Genomic DNA, 23,541 nt, shown 5'->3' on the forward strand with positions numbered 1-23,541 from the left:
TATCAAAAAAGTAACCGATAACTTTTGTAGTTCCGAGATAAGTCACTAAGAAGACAGATGATACTGTCTTGTTTCCCTATTGTTAGCTGAGAAACTAGTTTCTGTATTTTTCAGACTTCTAATCAAAATCATTACAGACTATTTAACGCACAATGAAATAAGTGTGGTTAGAAGTAAGTTAAAGTAGGATATGAAAAAGATTTCAACCTTGATGACAAGTTCCACAATTCATACAACTTTGTGATATTGTGCATATTAGTTTATCGTCTTTTATTTCATAATATTTTGTAACATATCGTCGTACATAAAAATGTGCAAGTTACTTTCGTGTGTAGGATACATTTGTAGTTGATATAAACTAGTGTAAAAATTGTCGGATTGAAACTTGGATGATTTGAAACGAAAATTTATTTTGTGTTGAAAGTAGTTAAGATGTCTTATACACATATTAGCTACGTTTGGAGGTGGAGGGGAGTGTAATTTCGGTTGGCGGAGGGGAGAGGGGGCGGAGAGTTTGCACATTTTATATTGGTATGTACTTTTTTTCTGTCATTTATTTTCCTACTTTTGTCTGATTGTAAAAGGAGTTGTCGTCATGCGTACTAGCCCCAAACATTACAATCTGTATATGTCAGAATCATGAAGAAGACCCATATCTTTTATTTGGAAATAAAAGACAAACCCAGTCATGACCAAACAGCCAAAACATTTTTTTTAATGTCCTTCATTATAGTGATAGTGATACTTTGAAGTCTGTTCAGTTTTAGTCAGACTCTTTTTGGTGTTGTAAATATATCAGCCAGAAAGTAGATAAACATTCTTACTTTCTTAGCAGTATTTGCAGGTATATTAGCAATTTTGTTTTTCTTACCTATTATATTTTCTACTAACATTTCAAAATCCTCAACAGCATGAAAATAATAATAAGAAATCTCAGTTTTAGTCCCGTCTGGTGCCGTACCTGTATTTCAAACTGTTTCACTAAATTCACACATAAAAGTAAATAAGTCCAGTAAAAGTTAAAGCTCCAGAAGAAACTCATAAACCGACAAGTTCCCTGTATATGAATATATATAATATTCAGGTTACACCGAGTGAAACACTGCTGTTTTAGCGCAAAGATACACCTCGGATTTCAGTATTTTAAGTCAGTAAACTTAACATTGATCCACCAGGTGACTACAGCGAGTGACTTGCTTGTTTCAGAAGTTTGTGGGTGTGATAGTAAGAGAAAAATGATATGATATTCTGGTTGAAAAAATTTACTTCATGTGACATCACACCTAGGAATGAGAGTAAAAGGCAGTTGATTAACACAATCGTAAATGCGAACTAAACCAAACTTTCAATAATTCCAGTCAAACGGATGTGAAATTTTGTGCTCTTTTGTTGTAACTTTTCATCTCTGTTTTTCCAATATTACTACATTGTGTTTAGGGTGAACATTTTGGTACGTCACGATAATTGTTATTTACAGTTGGTTATGTCAGTACTCAACATTTTGTCATATCCTTTAAGTGAGTCTTAATACATTCTGTTGTATTGTGCATAACCTTGGCTCTCTCGAGCTGTTGTAACGACCATGATATTTATAAGGACTATGAACCACGATACAGTCTTCGAGGAAACAACCCATGTCTGCAAGTTTTCAAGGCCTTTTTTGTTTGTTGCAGAGGTTTTAATGAGTTCTGTGAAAATGTCCTTATCCATCCTCATACGTGTTTATATCCCACCCTCCCCTTCTCTGGTAACGAGACGGTCTTGACACACACACATATATATATATATAGTGTATAATTGATATGAAACTGCTGAACGATCACGTGGCCTCTTTTTATGCGTGTTTCCATTTTAGACATCGAATTAAAAAATTACTAATTAAAAGTAATGAAGTACGTAAGTTCGTGTAACACCTGCTATTTATTTTTTTTTCTTCGGAGAAAAAATCAACGCATAAAACCTACACTAAACCACATAGGTTTAGTTGAGTTTTAAGTACATTTAAAAAAAAATTATTAATTTAATCAAAATCTATAAAAATTGGTTAATCATACCTGTCACTTAAATAGGAGTGTTTCGAATGAAGTAAAGTCAGCTCTCTGAAGAAGACGCATCTGTAAGAGTTCGTAACAAAATAGTTGTTGAAACCATTAAACTATGTTGTAGTTAGATTATAACAGGTGAGTGGCATAAAAAAATGAAACAATGCCAAAATATGATAATGTGTCAGACACAGAGTTTGTCACATAAAAGAAATGATTATATAACTAAACAATCGGTTATCCATTTAAACAAATGTATATTTCGGTTATTATTGTCACAGAGGTTGTAATACGATACATGTAAATTAACTAAAATGCACGATTTTTAAACCTTACAGATTACGTGCTCTATAAATGATAATAAGTTGTCTGATTGTAAAAAGAACCCAGTTATGAATAAAAGTACGCCTAAAGTCGGCTAGTCCATCGAGTGTTTCATTTTTTGGTTATACTCTAACGTTTAGGTACGGAATTCGTTTCAAAGACTTGTTGGTTTTGTACTGTAAACATTAAAGAGTTCTTTCCCATGTTAAAGGTTCCACGACATTCCTCATCAAATCTACTTTATCGAGAAATCATAAAAGAAGATTAGAATTTCCCAGAAAGACACAAGTTTGTTGAAGATTAGTTCCACTTGTTTGACATGGGGGGTGGGGGGTAGATTGAAATAGGAAGATGCATAGTGAAAGGCATACAATGACCCTTTTCTTTCGTTGGACCTACTGACTACTATCGATTTCCCGCGTATTTCAACATTCAATGGCTTGGTATGCAGCCAGAGGTGTTGTGAATGAACAGGTTCTGTTCATAAAGGTGAATGAAGTCAGTAGACACTGATGAATGAGTTAGATTCGTCAGCTAATATTGCAAGGTCACTAAGTACAGCACATATATTGTTAAATTACTGACGTTGGGACATTGTCACACAAACTACTCAATAGACCAACGACATTGTCCACTGTCAGCTCAAATAATCCCTAACTCTGAAGTGTCCTGGATTCGTTTTGGACAAGCCTTCTTTCACACCTTGTTGCTTACTTTTCTTGACGGCTGAAGACGTTCTCAGAGCCTAATCGATTGGTCATGGCCGCTTTCTGTAGACAATCACATGCCGCAGAATAAAATAACCTTTACTGACACGTTTACCCTCCCCACCTTCCTGGTTCGGGGCTTTGGCTATACAATGCAACAGTCTTCTAGACGGCCCATTCTCCACCTGTTGCCTGCGTGTTTCAAACACACCTGTTATCTCCCAAGTACGTGGCTCTAAGGTTATCACCATTTTCTAGATATGTCATTTGATTATCTTTCTTGCCCTCTTTTTCATTTGAAATGACTTTCCGAAATAGCAATCTCCTCGTGTTTTTTGTTTTGTTTACGTTTTTCACGCTGAGTGGCGTTTTGAAATAAACTTCTGTTTTTCTTTTGCTAGTTTCACTTCGACATAATTAATATACGATATAAAGAACGAAAGCGATATGAAAATTGCTTTTTGTGTTTTCAAATCTCACTAAATAAAAATTGTATTTTTCTGTCATTTACAACTTGTTTTTATTAGGGTATATTTAAATCAATTATTTACCACTACCCACACATACATGTAATTCAGGTAAATATTGAATCTGTCTTTAAATATTTGCTTCCTAATTTAACTAACAAGATATATATTACTATAACTTGAAGAATGATGACATATAATCTACCATTAAGCTGAACAACAACCGAAAATCTCAGTGCTTTAGCCAATTTCACATAATTTCGGCCTTATCTTTTCGCTGAATTTAGATTTTACACAATTGGGATTTGGTACGGGTATTTTCAATCTGAACAGGACCTTGTTTACAAACTTGTTAAATGGCCAAATCAGAGAAACCTAAGATTGAGGTATAGCTGTCTTTATTTTTGAACTACTAATCATAGAGAAGGCACCCCGTCAGCAGCACACGCCACCATAATAACCTTGTCCAGCTTTGAACCCAATAACGAGATTAACTGTCATTTTTATAATGTATGCACAGCTGAAATTACAGAGCGTGTTCAGTGAAATCGCGGCACGAACTTGGACCTTCTCATACGCAGCCCTCCATCCTAACCACTAAACCCTGCTCGATTCAAGTTTTGAAAGAATGAGCAGTTATTTGTAAGTTGATATAATTCAGATTTTTTTACATGTGTATAACATTCTATTGTACTTATTATAGTTTCCATACATTTCAATCAAATGACTCAATTGTAGTTAAAATACCTTTAAAAATTGGCTTTTACAATTATTAAATATCTAGAAAAATTTTACAAATAAGCATAGCTCTGAATTAATGAAAGAATGCGTAAAAATGCACATACCGAATCCTTATAAATACGCATGTCGTACCAATTAAATTTTGAACAAAAGATAATTTAGATATCTTGATGAAAGACCAAGATATGTTTGAAACTCATATATATTTTACAAACCGCGTGGTTTATAAACACGCTTGCCTTTTCGGCACTGACCGCAGCACTTTTGCTTTACGGAAATCAGATCTGATGAGCTCGGTGCTTTAGTGAAGGCCATATTTTAAGAAGTGTAAGTGTAGCTGTAGATATCAAAATAACATAGTCAATAGAACTGTTAAATTGACCTTAATAGCATGAAACACTAGCACTGCTTAGTTGACTGTCAAGGTTTCCTAAAACCACGAACGGAAGAACATGAACATTGGTGAAAATTTAGTGTATAATCTAATACCCTCATATTTTCTCTAAGTGACTTAAGTGATGAAGTTACTAAGAGCAAAACTGAATATGAATGTGTATCATTCTGGGTCTAAACGAATGGTGTATTGCTAAATTTTATAATCCAGACGTGTGACGTTACTATCAGGGTAAAGATCAAAACTTAAATTCTAAAGACGTGCGTGTGTGTTTGTTTGCACCCTAACTCCTCTGAGCCTACTATGCCAATCTCAACCAAAATGTATATGTTGATACTATGAACTATGGGGAATGTCCTAAGTGGGTCAAAATTGAACTTAACTCTATTTCTATTTTGTAAAGCCTATTGTTTAATTACTATTGAGTCAACCTCAAACAATCTTGTCAGGTTGACGTTTAAGACAATGTTGAATATTCTAAAGGGATTCAAGGTCGAAGTATGAAAGTTGCTGGATTGTTTCTCAAACAACCATGCTTTTCTCATGGTCAATGAGATGTAGGGTGTTCAAGGATGGGATCATCTCAAAATCTTTATTTGTCGGTAGATGGAAAGCAAACTGCAAATGTTGTTTATGAAGAAGCTTTGTTATAATTTTAAATTTTTGAGATAAAGTTTATATATGATTGCCGTTAAAATTGCATTGTTGTAATTAAGTTTAAAGATTCCCCGTCAGTTGATGGGTGTTTTAAATAAAGAAAACACATGCAGAACCAATTATCTGAGGCTACTTACATTAGTAATAATATGTGACCGAGAGAACACATACAACTCAACTTCCTTTAAATTAAGGGGCAAGGAAAAGAAATAAGTGGGTGCCGCATAAAAACCACTAATACTAAAATAGGCATGGCATGATTGTTAGGGCGCTCAACTTCCAACCTGCGAGTCGTGGGTTCGAATCCTATTACCAAACATGCTCGCCCTTCCAGCTTTTGGGTGCATCATAATGTGACAGTCAATCCCACTTTTACTTCATAAAGAGTGGCTCAAAAGTTGGCGGTGGGTAGGGTTGACTAGCTGCCTTCCATCTAGTTTATCACTTCTAAATTAGGGACGGCTAGCGCAGATAGCCTTCGAGTAGCTTTGCACAAAATTCAACAAACAAACAAAGAAACAAGTATGAAAACAACAACATTAGAACAAGCTTTAAAATAGCATATCTTATTCATTTACTACATATCTTGCTGCACTACGTTATTAACAACTTTTACTTTTATAATGTTTTACATGTCTATCCTACCAACACAAATAACTGAAAACAAGTGACCTTCGTTGTATATTATTGAAATAATAAGCCTTTTCAAAATATGTACGTTTTAAACACAGTATAACTGTAAAATATATTTTATCAAGTGTTTTAATACCATCTTTGTGTGTCTTAATAACCACGTGCCGTATGACAAAATCATTTCATCATTTTAACACTTTGATATCTGCTCTTGAACCGGAGCGATCGCACAATGCCTGATGCAATCTCCCGAGGGATAGTGACAGTATGTGTGTTGGGCTGATCGAAATAGCTCTCTCTGCTAGTAGAGACAAACAGAGTGTTCTCGAACATCCTGAGATTTGATTATGGAAGATATTTAATTTCGTATGTAAATTGAATAACTTATTTTAGAGACATGTTTATAATTTTTGAAGTGTCGGGACTCGACTCCAATTTCAGTGCCAGAGCGCACTACATCCTATCTTGATGCTTTTATTTTGTATCTAAGTTAAAAAATACTACTGATCAGTTATCAACGCGCCATCAATCCATGCCTCGTTCATCATATCTTGTGTTCCCTGAAATTGAAATAAAATTGAAAAATTTGTTAGGAAGCTAATCTATATTTTTAACATATTTTTAATATATGTATGGGGTTTACATTTTACAGTGGACAAAATAGGCATGCCATATGTAGGCGGCGGCCGTTCAGTTTCCCAGGGCCTCACACGTAGCCTACTGGTCCTTAAAATGCACGGTTAGGGGTCACACCCGGTGGCTTATCGTCGGTCCCACAGCTTGCGGAATCTGATCACATGAAGGTGATGTCATTTAGGAGAGCACGTGCGTGCACTGTATAGACGGTTTTGTCAATGAACTGGTTTTTCTCCTGCCTGCAGCTATTGTATTTGTATCCACGGGAGCAGTTAGAAATGTATTATATATGTGAGTGTAGTTGTCAGACTACCATGCATAGGTGCTTGTTGGCGCCAAATAGTGATATAATTGTATAAGCTAGCTGCTTTGTAAGGAAAGAGAACATACTTGGATGTACAATAACTGTGAATTTCTTGTTTTTATGCGTCCCTTTCAGTATGCTAGCGTAAAGCTGAAACTCTGTACTTCTTTTTAACTTTTAACGTTATATCAGTTTTAGGTGCAGGTTTAGGCTTATCAACTAAAATTGTTAGTTCGATACCTACGGTGAACACATTACAGATAACACATTATGTAGCTTTGTGCTAAACTCGTTCACTTTGAATATCAGGTTGTGCAACAGTCCATTAATTAGTTTTGGATCTCGGACTAAGGGACGTATTGACAAACGCAGCATAAAATATGTTTCAATTATTCATCCTTTGTTGTTGAAGATGACACGACCTATATTGAAAGTTATCTAACTTTGTTACTTGAGTTTTGAGGAGGAATTCATCCCAGGATTTCTTGTGTGTGGATCTCCAACTATTGATACTCGTAACGTTCAGATTACTCACGCGTACTTCTTTGTATCGGAAACTTCACTACCCACTTGCACAACAGGTAAGCACCTGAGAGAATAAAACGACGACATTCCACTAGTGGGAGTATGAGGGTCAGGACGAAAAGCTTTCCTGGGCGGGTTCACAGTCTACCAGCACAAGGAGGGTTAACCATTTCTCACCAATGAGTGAATTATTTCCACCAGTTTGTTTTCAACAGGGATTATTCCGTATTGACAAGTGGCGACACCGAGTCTCTTCACAAAAGCTTCCGACTTCAAAGGATTTCCATATATACATAATGTTTAGAACTTCAAGCTTTTCGAATTTTCAGTACCAAAGGACACTGCACTTAAAAGTAATGACTACTTTTTTTTTATACAAAGTTTCAAGCGAAAAATAAAGAGACACTTTCTTAACAGAAATTCTTCGTAAAGCTGACGTCGATAAACGGCTGTAGATTTCACGGTAGATTAAATGTGAGAAAGAACCTGAAAAAGATATATATATTAACCTTTTATGATAATATTTATACTATACAGGGTGATGCAAAAGTTGCGCCCCACCACGATATTTCTAAACTCTGTCCTTACTATTGTTCTAAGTGAGCAATGTTGATATCACTATACAATGTCGCAGCAAGATCACTTTCACAGGCTCTTAATAGGTTAATATCATTGCAAGCAATTATCGTAATCAAAAAAGATAAAGAAACAGTTATTGAAATACAACATGACATGAAAAAATCATAGTAAGGGTGGGACTTAATGGCAATACGCGACTTTTGTACCGCCCTATATATATATATATATATATATGCGTGCGTATACGTGCACTTTGTACAAATGAACAGTTTTCCATTTATAAACGTACATCAATAGTCCCAAGAAGAATTACTAATATCAGCTGCAGCCTATGCCCTTTGTATACACAGTCTAATTTTATTCCTTTAAACCCTTTTCTTTTCTTTTTTTTTTGCGCAAGAAGTAATGAATAAATTTAGTGACTAACTTTATGATTACCCTTTTTAAGCTTGTGGCCAACAATATATTACTTCTCGTACAAAGGTAGCTCCTATATAAACAAACGATTAGCTTTAGGTTACATTTGTTTGCCAGTAGGAGAGTTCATTAAAACTGCAATAATTGCCTTTATGTTTTTCCATCGGACAGGCTATGTTGTTAATTCATCATTTCTTTATTTTTATTTATCATTAAAAGTGTCTGCAAAGGCAAATAAAAGAGGACTAAATAAAATTGATTTGATTAAAGAATATCCGTAGGTATCGATTGTCATTCATTACAAACGTTTAACCCATATCCTATACTTATTCACACTGTGTGTGTGTGAATTTATTTGTTTTTCCATGAACTCTTTCCTCAGTTTGGGAGCTAGCAGGACCTAACTTGGCAGGTAGACTCGAGGTGACGCGAGGGTGTCTTTATCTGCACTTAAAAGTCATGATTATCAGTTTTATAATACCCCCACAACTTAAAGCGGCATTGAAGTTCGAACCTTGGACTCTACGTCCGCAGCTCTTCACAATAACCACCAGGTCATCACTTGGAATCTCCCCACATATGATGGGTTGGGTGTAGGAGTAGGTTTTCAGGTTTGCTATAATAGAATCTAGCATCGAACTTCATGTCTCTGCCTTCCTTCGAGATCCTTAGGGCACTATCTTTGAAACTATGTTCATACTCTCATTCAAGCTAGTGGGAGCAAACTTGGTACACATAATCAGGTAACACGGGCTGATGTCCTGATGAGGAAGCTATTGAAGAAATTCAGGATAATGGAGGAACTTGTAACCTCTTTGAATCATGAAGGGATCTTCGAACCTCACAGGGGAGTAGGGGTATTTTATGTTGGCTCATTTAAAATATCATAAAACATTGCAAACAATCCTTATATTTATTAATATAGACCACAAAAGTACGTTACTGTGTTAGACATGCGTTTTTTTATTATAGTAACGTTACAGTGGTACTTGAAAAGCAGCAGGTTAGCGTGCTTGATTAATATCTGGAATGATTTGATATGTATTAACGTTTATAGCTTTAAAAGAGTGATCTTAATGATTTTAGATGAACGTGTTCTGCGCTTTAACCTCCACATATAGAAATGGTTTCCTTTGCTTTAGTTTCCAGCTTCCTGTCAGTTGAAGCAGAAAATAAAAGCTATCCTGTTTGTGCAAATATGTGTTTATTTTACCCATGAGTGTCCACAAAAACTGGTGTAAAGAACAGTAATTATAACACAAAATTTAATTCACGCTTACCCATCAAATTGTATAATGTTGCATGAGTACTCAATCTGTAATAAGTTGATACAATTGAGTATTATGTGTCTTTAATACGCGAAATGCTTAACAAAGTTTAGAATAAATATATAAATACATATTTTAACTAACATTTAATCAAAATGTCCAGCTACAGTTAAATACGAATACAACGATGACAAAATTGAGTAATTAGACTGTTAGGTGGGATTTTAACTTGTATATATATATATATAGTTATGAGCTTACTCGGCGGTAACGATCACGTACACTGTCTAACCCTCAAAACACTAAGCTTTTCATTCTCAGATTAATCAAAATAATCAGAGAACACGGGCCGCTTCTTTCACTTAATTGGCTCTTCTAACACAGGAAGTTATGCGATTAAACTCCCCGTTGTATATGCACACAGACTGCGAATCTTTTGTTTGCAAATCACTATAATCATTTTCTAACGTGAGGACGTTGCAATATGAACAGTCAGATCACGTGCCTTCTTTGGCACGCGGAGAAGCATGTTTTAACCAGCATTCCCGCCAGAGGTACCTTTATATACCTGTTCATCCTGCGGTTGAAACGGGTTTGAGCATATATGGAAGAAAAGAAACTATTCGGTTCTGTTTGATGTTAATGTCTGTTATCGCCCACGTGCTGACTCCATGCATTGAAGGGAAATCCCCGTTTCTGAGCTCGATACAGGGGTCAGAGAAATAAGGCAGGTTTTCTAGATAAAAATTTCACGTGTGTGTGAAGACAATATATGAACTATTTGTAGCATGTAATTAAAGTTTGTGCACAGTGTTTCAATACCATCACAACCTTCACTCGACGTTGAAAGCTAACATCAGCTGCTTTTAATGAGAGTCGTAAGAAAAAAAAAAGTTTGGGAAACTTTGTAGGTATATATATGCTTGCTGCAAGCAGTTACTTGCCCGATTTAAGACTGTTACATGTACATGTTCTTGGTAGCAAGTTTATCAAATTCTCTTTATTAAACAGACACAAACAATCGCGTGAATTTTTTTGAAACATTTGCTTATTTCTTACAGTTCTGTTGTGTGAATTCGTAATGTCAATGAGGTAATTATTGGAACAAGTAAATCAGTTTGTTCTGATACTTTACGACCAACGATTCTATATATAATACTATCTTTATACCTTTGTATTTCGGTATAAATACTGTGTTTAGAGATGCGGAATCTTACTCTACTCTTCATTATAAACTACAATAAGCATGTATCTTTTATTCATAAAGCTCGCTCATACCAACCGATTCCAGTCAGACCTTAATCAGCGCAGATAGCCCTCGTGTAGCTTTGCGCGAAATTCAAAAACAAACAAACAGACCTTAATCAAATGTCTCAATCTTAAACTTTAATGTAACACAACAATTAAACAGAAACTGAAAATAATAAGGAAAATCAATACAAAGAAAAACAAGAATCAAGTGATGAAAAACGTTTAGGTCAAACGATCTTCATGGGGCGTTGTTGACCGATGCGTTGACCACTTAGTTCACTTTTTTCTCTTACAACGATTTTAAGTTGTTTTTTGTTGTTTGTTATTCAGACCACAATTTTACAGTCAGACGTTCTTCAGATGTTATGCAAACAATAAATACAAGTTTTAGTGCACAAATATCCTTGGGGGAAAATATAGTGTAAATCTCGCCCATTTTATAACTCATACTTGCTAAAATTTATTCCAGAAAAGCATTGTTTCATACTTTCATGACGTGTAATAGAAGTTACAAACAGGCAGTTTTCAGTTTCGAATGTCATTAATCTCCTGTATCTCAGCAAACACTGTAAATATATATATATATATAATCGTACCAGTAATTCAAACAACGGCATGCATACAAGAGGGCCGTGCGCAGGAATTTAAATTTGACCGCTATTGATGTGTGTGTGTGTGTGGTGGGGGGGGGGTTGAGGCATGTTAAAAACACACATATTAAATATGTAGAGACCATATCATCACATGTCACATAGAAACAAATAATATTACACTCACCATAAATGACCGAGTCCGTATGTATGCATAGTTATTTGGTGGGACTCCCTTGTACAAGACTGTGTCGTAGGATTAATTACCTGTCACAGTTACATATTATCTCAGCTCTTAACAATAATCTTGACCTTCAATAAGGCTTCCTCAAGGTGATTTTTACTTCTGGCAATTTGTAAATGCTAGAAGAACTGTAACTCTAACTTTAGCCGCAGGCAACCATTAACTGAAACGTCTATGTAGCGGGCAGTGTATTTCTTAGTCACGAGTGGAATGTTGCTAATCCGGTCTGAATCAAACATCAAGTATTCTCTTTGGTCCAAAGTTAGAAAAATGGAAACGTTTGTTTGTCTATAACACGTTCTCTTGCTATGGAACAAGCATTTGTTATTTACAACATATTGGCTAATGGAAGATAAAAATGTTATTCGTGTTCTCGGAGAGTTTAGACAGAACAAGGATATATTAAGAATTCCTAAAAAAAAACTATCATTATGAATAACGTTATACCAGAAAGAAAACATGTATCTCAATATCTGCGTTAACTTCTTATGAATGAAATATTCGTATACAACTAATACAGCTCATCGTATAAAGTGGAAAGATACGCTGATGAATTAGAACTGTGTTAAATATATTCTTAATCAAGTATCGCCACGCTCATCTTCCTCCTAACGTTACTTAAACACTGGCTGCAATAAGAAGCTATTTTTGGCGCTATTAGAAGAATTTCTAGCGCTAAGTAAAAATGCATTATTCTGTTTTATTTTTGAAACTGGTAAAACAACAACCAGTAGGGGCGTTTCGCGCCTTACAGAGAAGACTCAAAGTAAACCTTGCATTCTAACCAACCCTGTTTGTTTGAAATTGTATTTGGTTGAGATTTTCTATAGCTTTATAATATTGAGAACCATTACTTTTTTTCTACTTTTACCGCGTGAAACAATCACCCCCAAAGCTACACATTCACTTATTTATAGCAGAGGGCGTGGGAAAGAAGGCGAATCACGCGTGAGCAAAACTCCCTACAGGTAGCGTCAGATTGTACACCTGAAAAAAAAGGACCCATCCATCAGAAGTTCTCCAATAGAATGTGGTACTGTAATAAGAGTTCTTGTTAACACATTTGACAACAATGTATTCTGTGCAAGGAAAGTAATAATCATTGAGAGGCAAACGTTACAGCTTTTTGTGACACTGTGATTTCAGTTCTTTAAAAGAACAAACTTTATTAAACATGTTCACACACAAAAATTACGATAGTAAACAGTAGAAAGATAAGTTGGGTAGGATACTGTGTTAATTGACCTGAACCACAAAATATTAAAACATGTTTTATGTCAATGCTTCGACAAATTTTTAACTGTTTTTGAAAAGTTTGAAGAGTCTATTTGAGTGGTCAATGAACTGAACATAGCATGCACAGGAGTAGTCCTCATAAAAGTTAACTTTCAACTTAAAAAAGTAATGATTATGTAGTAGAAAATCTCAATATATTTTCAAAGGTCTTAATTATTCCTCCTATCTAAAAGGCTATTGATATCAGTCATAAAATTATTCATTTTACAGCTTGTATACCAAAATGTTTCATGGAATAACTATCATATCCTAATCGTGATTTTTTTTCAGACTTCAATTTTTCCTTCTATCCTCCATCAATGGTTGCCGCAGCCTCAGTGGGGGCCGCTGTGCAAGGCTTGCTTTGGCTTGGTGAACAATGGTCTTCTCAGAAACTGTTGACCAGGCTGCATCAGATCTTAGGCATCGAAGTGGTAAGCTTTGTTTGTATATATATATATATATATATTTGGAAGTGTCTCGAAACTCATGTATTTTAGTATTTTAATACTGTTTGACACACTAGAAAAGAAAATTTTACACACTTATTGCTAAGTAGGGCACTTGAATTTCCACAGTAATATGCAGTTTCTCTAATTATAAAAAATGCATATTTTTGATCAATGTAGTTGATAGAATTATGAAGGTAGTTTCTTTGTTTAGTCTATCAGCTATTTTTGAAAGAGAGCAGACCACAAAAAAGCCTCGGCATACTAAGAGAGCACTTATTTCAACGATCACTGGAGACTCAATGACAGTATGTCTTCAAGCTACATTCTTCTTCGTTCATTTCAATTGAGCCATTCTTGTAAAATGCTAAATAGGACGGTTCTCATTGAAGCGATACTAGTTTGATGTCAGCAAGAACGTATCCATAATTATCTTGTATTTGGTGACAACTGACAGAGAAGAGGGGATCACCCCCCCCCCATATGATGAGTAAGCACAGACAGGATGTAGGACAGAGTTTTTGCTCCCGTCTACCGAGAAGGAAACCTTATCCTGAGGTAGTTCAGCCTGGGAATTGGCGCAGGGATGTGACGAACTTGATAATCACTGCATCCCGTTGCCCTTTTTCTTCGTCTTGGCACTGTTCTTCTGCCTTTGAGCTCTCACGTTTTTGCCCATCTATTCAAGGTCACAACCGGACGGGAAGCGGCCCCTTCTTCTTGTGCTCACCGAATGCGTATAATGAAGTGTCGTAGCCTGTAGTGGTAGGTCTAATCGCACATTCCATCTTTGCCTACAAAGTGACTGTAAACGGCTGGGGATATAGTTACGCTCCACCCATATTCTGAGGTGAAGCCACAGACCAAAACAGTGCACCCCCACGGTATATTGGGCAAGCGGCTTTCATTCCAAACATCCGCAGGAAGGCGGGCTATTTCGGCGTCTTTTACTGTAGATTTCTTCCCATTCAGTTTATTTTCATTCACTGAAAAATCTTCTATCCTGCGGTTCTTTATCCACTAGCAGCGATCGGTTTACATGTTGACCCGCTGAGTCTCATGCTCATCACAACATCCTTGGAAAGCTCATTAAAAGGCTAAGCAACCCACCTTGTTAAAAAACAAACAAACTTGAAAAGTACTGTGTTATTTATTCGGTGAGTAAACGCGTTAAAGAATATTTACAAAATTAGTTTTTGCTCACAATAGTAAATATTATTGACTCACATAGGGTTTGGTTTTGTTTGTTGTTAAGTGTACAGCTGCAAAATGGCATATCTAACTATGCCTTCCGTAGGTTTCTAACCCTGAATTTTAGCGTTATAAGTCCCCAGGGCTACTTTCCTAATCAGTTACTGAGCCACGGCTGGACCTGGCTGGGCACGTGCCCGGCTAACGTCTGAGTGAAGCCGAGCAATGATAAATTTTCGACCTATAAATATGACCTGGTGGTTAGAACTCTCACAACCTGTGGATCGTGGGATCGAAATTTCTCGTCTATCATGCTCGTCCCTTCAGCCGTGGGGGGCGTTATAATGTGACGGTTAATCGATTAGAGTAGCCCAAGAGTAGCGGTGAGTGGTATTGAGTAGCTGCTCTCCAAATAGTCTATCACTTTAAAATTAGAGATGGTTAGCGTAGGTAGCCCTCGAGTAGCTGTGTGCGAAATTCAACAAACAAACAAACAAGAGCCTATAAAGGAACTGAAATACAAAAAAAAACTAGTTTGTTGTAGTAGGGAAGGTGCGAAGTGTGAAGATCTTTTGGATATACATGCAGAACCTGCCTGAGTCTGTGGCCAAAGAAATTTGTAATGCTTTGGCATTATATTGTATGTAATTATGTCGAAAGAATAGTGTTTCATAAACAACTAGCCAGGTTACCCGTTGTACACATAGTGTACACTTAATTTTACAAACTAATGATATACTTAATTACCTATAAGTGCGTAATTCCGTTAGGTTGTTAATTTTTTGTCCTCTCCCAAAGTGTCTTCAATGTGAGCAAGCTATGATGGTGTCCAGACAACTTCATAGGCTTGTCTACGCTACTGATCTTAATGAACGAGTAATGGTTATCTTTCACCAACTGAGCTAGCTATTTTTACGCTGAGGAAAGCAAATAAAATTTAAAAAGTTGTACTTTATAGTCTGTGATGGCTTTGGTTTTGTTCTAAAACGGGATCTAGTATTTTATATATCACAATTTAAAACACTCAAACTATCTAACTGTGACAAGACTATCTGGTAAACGCACGCATATAGTTTCTCGACTTGTTACACACTCATAGCAATTGAATATACGTACGTAAAGCTACACTAACAATATAAATACGCAACGTCAATATTTATTGTGAAACAGAAACAATCTTTTTTTTTTTTGACTAAACTTGTCTTTGGAACCATTTTGAGTTTTCTTTTGCTGTCAGTTGCCTACAAGTTCCTACTATTTCCCTTAAAGAAAGAAACCTCCTGCAAATCAATTTAAAATAGCACCAGGCCCTAGCAACAAGTGCGTTTCCTCTGTGATAAATTTGACCGGCACTTTTACTCGAATATCTTTGGTCAAACCAGGAAATAATGGTGTGGAATTCTTGGAACTGGGAACTTAGTGATGGGGAGAGTCATTTTTAAGGCTGTACCCCCCCCCCTCGCCTCCTTACTCTGGTTCTCTCTATCCCTGCGGGTATCCAGTGGCATATTCCACGTTTATTCACTGTGAATTAACTTGAAATAAACAGTATTGTTTGTTTTTTTTTATTTTAACGAGAATAATAAAAATAGCCTTTCAGTAACAATGCTTTGTTGTTAATTATTCCTTTTAATATATTTTTCGCACACTTCTTTTTGCTATATAAATCTCTTCATTACATAATCGGACATACAATCACTTACTAATATCCAAATTAAAACTGTTATTGTGTGCTTTTAAACAAATGTGTTTAATTTAAAAACTGTCGATGCAGAACGGGCTTATCTTTACAATTGTGTGTGCTGTGTTTTTGGTCTGTACTGGAGAGACTTTGTTTATAGGATGGTGGTTTTTACTTTCTAAATTATGTTATACTGGTAATCATTAAAACCTACAGAGAAAATATACCCAGTATTTAATTGTTTCTGTAGGATACTGAATATCTGGGATTTTTCCAGCTTTCTCATTTTCCTTATGCTGGGAGATATTGATTAGAACATATGGTTTGTTTGAATCCTTCCCATGATTCTTTGTAACTCCAGCTACCACCCATGGTGTAGCTAGGGTGCGGTTCTGGAGATGAAAAAAACTAGAAAAAAGTATCTTGGAGGTCATCTTAGCTTGAGGTCTAATCAGGACAGACCTTCTCTGGAAGTTGTTAGCTACACGCGGCGGCTTTTCTTCCTGAGGCTCCGGGGTGGTTCCGGAGTCAAACACTCGCCACTTTAGCCATAAATAAACTCGACAACAAATCTCATCACACTTCGTTCTTGTTTTGCTCAGTAAGTGACAAAGTAAATACGTCGCACAAGAGGGTCTCATGAGTTTTTAAGTATTCCTGGAATTTACGTTCTCGTGGATGCTACTAACCTGAAAAAGAAAATTTTGAGTTGAGCAACATGTTATATTCAGATATGTAGATTTCTTTGTATATGTTGGGGTATAAGTTTTATCACATCCATGGTGCTGAATTTGTGAAATACAATTTAAAGAAATATTGATAGTGTACTGCCATTCAGATAACAACCTAAGGCGTATTGGCATAAATATTTATTCTTATCAACAAAAGCATGCTTGATTTTTTTTTAAATTTACCTTTAATAATTTTTATGGTAAATCATTGACTACTATTTAAAAAAAAAGATCTCTAGACTATATTTTTCTTATTATTCCATCACTTAGGATTGTCTTCGCCATTGTTTGGAACAAATTGAAGGAATGGTGGCGATCCCATCGGAGAAACATTCAAACAATCTAGTGACTATGAAGAGTACGAACAGGGAAAGTACCAAACCACTTACTCCAACTGATGTCCAAGATGTCCATTTCTAAGACTGATTCTATTGTAACTGCCATCTTTCATAGACTTATATGTTTTAACAGGCTTAGGCAGTCATCAATAGTGCTGCCCTCTACACCTATCAGCACCCGAGTCCTAGTCATATTGCGTATTTTTTGGGAACAGAAAAATGACAGTGCAGCGTCATTAGTTGTTCGATTGTTTGGATTGTTGTCATTATGAACCACAAATCGACTGTATTTTGCACGAAATCTGTGAGAAACGATTGTATAACTGCTGCCACATTTAGGTTTTGGGACAAAACTGATTTTTCAAATACCTCTGATCAATTCCAACAATATTCCCAACTTTGTACAGTTAAAGCATTCCAAGTGTGTACAGGTCACTGTAAAAATAGCTAAAAATTCAAAAGCCGCACCAAATATCAAATACACAGGTCTGAGTTATTTTTTAAGTGCAACAAAATGCAATAATGTATAAGAAGAGCTAGGTTGTTAGTTTTAGGTTAAGTGTAATAATGATTTACCTTTTTATGTATGTGGATTGTAATTAGTGTTAGAATGTAAGAGTAATTGAATTTTTGATGTGAATATGAAGGTAGAACACACACAAAAAAAGATTTACCCTTGACTGGTCAGGGATATTATTCAAGTGAACGTACTCCACTATACGCTCTGGAACCTTCTATATGCATTTTTCAGTTTGCGTATTTACATTCGTGATATTACTGTGCTATGCTTTATTTTTTTCATTTGCAATTGTACTTAAGTTTTTGAATAGCTTTTTGTCATATTTAAATCAATAAAATTTTCTCATGTCGCCACGAGCTCTCTTTTTTTGTTTTTTAAAGCTTGATCCTTTTCTGTTGATAAAATCGAAATTTTAAACAACGATAAAGTAATATTTGATATCAGACTTTTAATTTATCACTGTACAATACTTATATTATGGGAATCTCTCAGCTGCATTAAAAAGGCAATGCTTGTGTGATAATACTGGAAGAAGATATTAATTTGTGATGATTTTCAATCTACATTATTACATTAACATGGAAAATAAGTATTAAATCTTAAAATATGCTCAAATGTTTAAAAGAATTAATTCAAAATTCATTAGTAATAAATTGCTATTAAGATCAATTATAACTGTGAGTCATAGGATATCTTTCAGCCTCACACAGCATGTAACGGTCAAATGTTATCCAGTGAATCACCTGGTGTTCTGTAAAATCTTGTTTCAATGTTTGTAACAATAATTGTTAAATAATGAAGATAGGTGTATAATACTCTAAATTTCCTAAATATATTATTTTTTATATCAGTATGATATGAAATTGTAATAAAACCTTTAGATTGTTTTAATAATCTTTACAATTTTTATTTTTTACTTGCAACTTGAAAAAAACAAACGAATTTTCTGTCACGTGTATCAAACGAACTTCAGTTTGATGACATTATCAATATAAGAAGCCGGTAAACAGATGTTAAAGCTCTTTAACATGAAACATTACGATGTACTTTGTGAATTCGTAAACACTAGAAACGAGTTAAAAATTCTAGACAGAAAATGTTTAAAATACGGAAAACTAATCAATATTTGTCATTGCAGAGATACAGCAACTATATTTAATAAAAGCAAAACTTTGACATGAATGGTAGCTATGGATATAAATATCACTTAAAAAGGAAAGAACGCCAGGTTTATAGTTTCTTGCTTAATAATTTGTTATAAATAAGTGTATACGTTGACGTAAAAGCTAGCGAAGGTACATCGAATATTAAAAATAAATAACTTCATCAAACAGTAAATAAAATGGTATGTGGTAAAATGTAGGTACTATTAAGACAGCACCTATAAGTAAGTAAAAGTTCAATTATATTTCTAGTCTGTTCAGTTTCTGTTTTATTTTAAAATAAAAGATTCAGTTTGAAATTAATCTAATACTGAAAAAATTGAAATAAATTTTTTAAAAGAAAAAGTCAGGCAGACTTTGTTTCATTACATTTTTCTAAATGTTTGTCTAGTAATGTTATGTTTTGAGATTCGATACATGGTATTAATTGGTTTAAAAGCTCTTAATAATATGAATAAGATAGCTATCATTGTACAATTTAATTTTTTTATTTTATTTTAAAATAAAAATGTTTGAGCAAATTTCACTAAGGCTTGTTTTTGTAAATGTATTGTTCAACTTGTGGGCTTGATATGTTTATCTAGGTTATTATCAAACAGTTTCAAAGGAGAAACAAAAAAGAAAAGATTTATGTAAACATAAGTTTAAAACTGTTTTCTGCTTCATTTAATTTTATTATTTTGTATCCAACTTAATTTAAGTGGTGCAAGCACGTGAAAAAAGTTTGCTAGGAAGGTTACCTTATTGGTAGGCTTGTAGAAGAAGTAGCCTTTATAAAGGCCCTTGTAAGTTTGTTCATGAACGTTTTTGTTTATTCAGTAGCCCATATAGCGGGTTTGATGTATTTTTTATATACATACTCAACTTTTCTTAATTGGTTACAGTTCAGAAAAAAAAAGTAGCCTTTAGTCATCTTGCATGCTTCTGGTGTATGTATACCTCATGGAACAGCATCTCTCAGGAATATTTAGGCTGTGAAGTTACTGTTAATTTCTCTGTATAATAGTGTCGTTCTTGCGGCCCTTTGTAATTGTGCCTTTTTTGATTTATTGTTTCAGCTTACACACATTGTACTTAATTCTCCCTCCCATTTCAAATCATTTCATTTACGCCATTCATTCAGGAATAATAACAAAAAAACACGTAGTAAGCTTGGAACAAGAGATAAATACGATTATGGTTATAGAAGTTATGGCTTTCTGCATTTCCCCTTTTTGTTTGTTTTTTATTATGTTCAGTTTTCGCCCAAATGCATTTCTTTGCCTTTCCTTTTATTAGGAATTGTTACATGTTGAATAAAGCTGCTTTTTAAACCAAATATATTGTCTTTTTTATTATTTCAAAAATAACAAGAAAAATGATCATATATTAAATTCCTTTACCACATTATAAAGATCATTGTAATGTAAATGTTTTGCTACTTTTTCTCCAAGTAAATATGTTGTATACAATATAAGAAAACGTTATTATTGTAAATTAGTAACACCAAAATCTCAATAACCGTTCACATGATACATTTTCAAAAGATATAATAAATAATTGTTGCTATGATAATTATATCTAAATTTACTTTAAAATATTTTTCTAAATTCACCTGAATGCAACGAAACTAAGCCTAATCACTTTAATGATTTTTTTTGCTAGTAGGTATAAAAATATTCTACCAAAATGTATTTTAAAAAATCATTTAGACAAAATAAATGGGTGGGGTGGGGTATTTTTATGATATATTGATTGTTTTCTGTTATTATATTAGATTATAATTTAAACAACACATATCACAATTCATTATAATTTTGATTAATTCTTCACCTGGTTATCGCATTTACTTTTGAATTTTCAGATATTGAAATATCGAAATATTTTGTGTTAGATATTTATTATATACATATTCCAAATGTTTAAAATGAGCAGGGTTATGATAAGAAAAGCAAATTCTCATGAACTACAATTTATCATGGATCTAGATTTTTTTGTAAGTATTAAACAAAACATTAATTCCTCCAATTGAATAACTTATAGAACAATTCAAAAACAGAAAAAATACTTAAATTTGAAATTACCAGCCTATGTAATTGATTAGAATACAATAACTTAGGTAGTTCGCTGTTTGGTAAACTGCGACCTTCCAATGTTTTATAATAATTGAACTGGGCGATATGTTTGTTTCTCGTTAAGCCCAAAAAACTACACACTGCGATACTTGTGTTGTGCTTAACACGAGTGTCGAAGTCCAGTTTTTAGCGTTATAAGCATTCAGATTTCCCGCTAAGCCATAGAGGAGCTTCCAAGTGATGACCTAGTGGTTAGTGCGAAGAGCTGCGGACTTAGAGTTCAAGGTTCGAACTAAGTTGTAGTGGCATTATAAAACTTATAATAAATCCCGTCATTCAGTTCAAAGAGCCGAATAGAGCCCTTGAGGCGTCTCATACCTTTGGTCAATACTTCAAAGCCACAAAAGGTACCGTTCTGATTGAATTTTAATTTCAATCTTGCTAAATTGATATCATATATATACTTTTTTCTTGTTTTGTGTATATACATGCGTGTGTGTGTTTGAAACTAATTCAATACATTACTGATAAATAATGTACCAAATTGTTTATTCGCTGTTCAAATACCCTGCAAGAGCTATATATCAATATATGTAAATGTATAACGCCAAAGCACTCAATCTTTTAGACTTTGAGTGCTCTTACATAGCCGCTTTCAAACGTTATTTATACTGAACAACAAACTGGTCACCAGTAACTTACAATAGAGTGAACTCATCACGCCGAAAACCAGTGTTTGTCTTTTTTTTTTAAAAAAAAAAAAGAAGATAAAAATTATTACTAAACGACTATAACAACCGAGCTATTAGTTGCTTTTAATAAATTATTTTCAAGGCATTCTAAAAAATAGTAATAATAATAATAACCCCGAGTCTAAGGATACATATATACCTATATATCTATAAAGGTTACATAACAGTTGTAAAGTCACTGTTATTTCTTATCTTGACCGATGTTGTAAAGGAAATTTTCATGTAAAAACAAGAATAACGTTGCACTTATATATATATATATATATATATATATATATATAAAGACAAATAAAATTAAGATACAAATCGAATTTTGGAAAGGTGGAATGTACCATATTAGATCATAAGGTAAGGCTCTCACAGCTGTTAAAACACATCTTCTATCAGATTTAACCATTATTTGTAATCCTTACACGTGAAGAAATAAATAAAATTACAAAGAAATCCCACATCTAAGATTATCATCCACTAGCCTGCAACTAGTTGATATAAATGAAATATAATATAGATTACTACAACTGGTCCATTATGGGTAATAAATAAAACTTGTATCCTAAAGTTGTCATTCCAGCTTCCCTCCTTTAATAAATTTGAACCTTCCCACGTTGTAGATTACATTTAATTTTTATGTGCGATTTTTTTTACTTGTATGCCTTAAATGGCCGTCATACGAGTTTAAAACAATCATCTTTGTAATTTCCCTCTTTAAATATTTTGTTTAAAACCCCTATAATAAGCAAATTGAAATCCATTTTCATGATTTATAAAAGCGTATGTGCTGCCATCTAGTAGCAAACTCATAATGGTACATTATTCTTAGTGTCACGGAAATTAAAACAGATGTAGACTCGGGTTTGATTTATAATAATCATTTTCAGTTACAAGTACACGTTTTTAAGCTCCCTTTCCTATTACCTAGGGTAATTCTAGAGATGTGATTCTTATACTGATCCCTGGAATTTATTTTCTATTTAAAATTAGGGGTCGGCCGGTATGTCAGTAAACCAAGAATTTTTACATCCGGATGACTAGGCCAGTCAGGACGAGCATGTTCAGTGGCAGGAATTCGAACTCACGACCCTCAGATTGCGAGTCCAGCCCTCTAATCACCATGCCCTATTTCAAATAGTATCATCACAAATATATTGAAATGGATTAATATTTCAAATTTTAGGACCAAACGATAAATAATCAACAAATTTAGCATCCACTTTCAAACTTTATTAACTTATTAGAGAAAATCTTTTGATTTTAAACTAATAACTTTAACATACTGACTTCTATCCAATTTTCTAAACCTTACTTTTGTCCAGAATATTTAACACACTCTTTATGAAATATTTTTCCTAGCCAAACGATTTCAGTGTCCTAAAAATCTACCACAAAAGACCCTGCTTCCCAGAAGTATCATCACCAAATGGGTTCCTGAATCATATAAACCCCTTCTAATCATCAAAGATCATGTATCATAAAATATCTATAGTACAAATATTTACCCTACCAAGTATCTTGTGCCATAAAAGATAACTATACCAAATGAGTTTAATTTATCCCAATAACATTTGTATCACCAAAGATACTTTTTCTTCCAAACATATTACTCGTTGG

General features: G+C 34.3%; 1 protein-coding gene across 2 annotated transcripts in view; it reads left to right on the forward strand.

Annotated features, from left to right (window-relative positions):
- LOC106466350 (G1/S-specific cyclin-D2-like) overlaps positions 1–20,441 on the forward strand; it is a 54,998-nt gene extending 34,557 nt beyond the window's left edge. The window contains exons 4-5 of one of the 2 annotated variants that reach the window (XR_002612281.1): positions 13,346–13,488; positions 17,377–17,574. Coding sequence is in view for 1 of the 2 variants with exons in the window: in XM_013926633.2 (XP_013782087.1) it covers positions 13,346–13,488; positions 17,377–17,526 (293 nt within the window). In the remaining variant the exon portion in view is untranslated. Of the gene's footprint in view, positions 1–13,345; positions 13,489–17,376 lie in introns of both variants that reach the window. The other variant, XM_013926633.2, reaches the window with a different exon arrangement.
- Positions 20,442–23,541: the final 3,100 nt, after the last annotated feature.

This window comes from Limulus polyphemus, unplaced genomic scaffold (assembly GCF_000517525.1).
Source record: "Limulus polyphemus unplaced genomic scaffold, Limulus_polyphemus-2.1.2 Scaffold73, whole genome shotgun sequence".
Taxonomy (NCBI): Eukaryota; Metazoa; Arthropoda; class Merostomata; order Xiphosura; family Limulidae; genus Limulus; species Limulus polyphemus.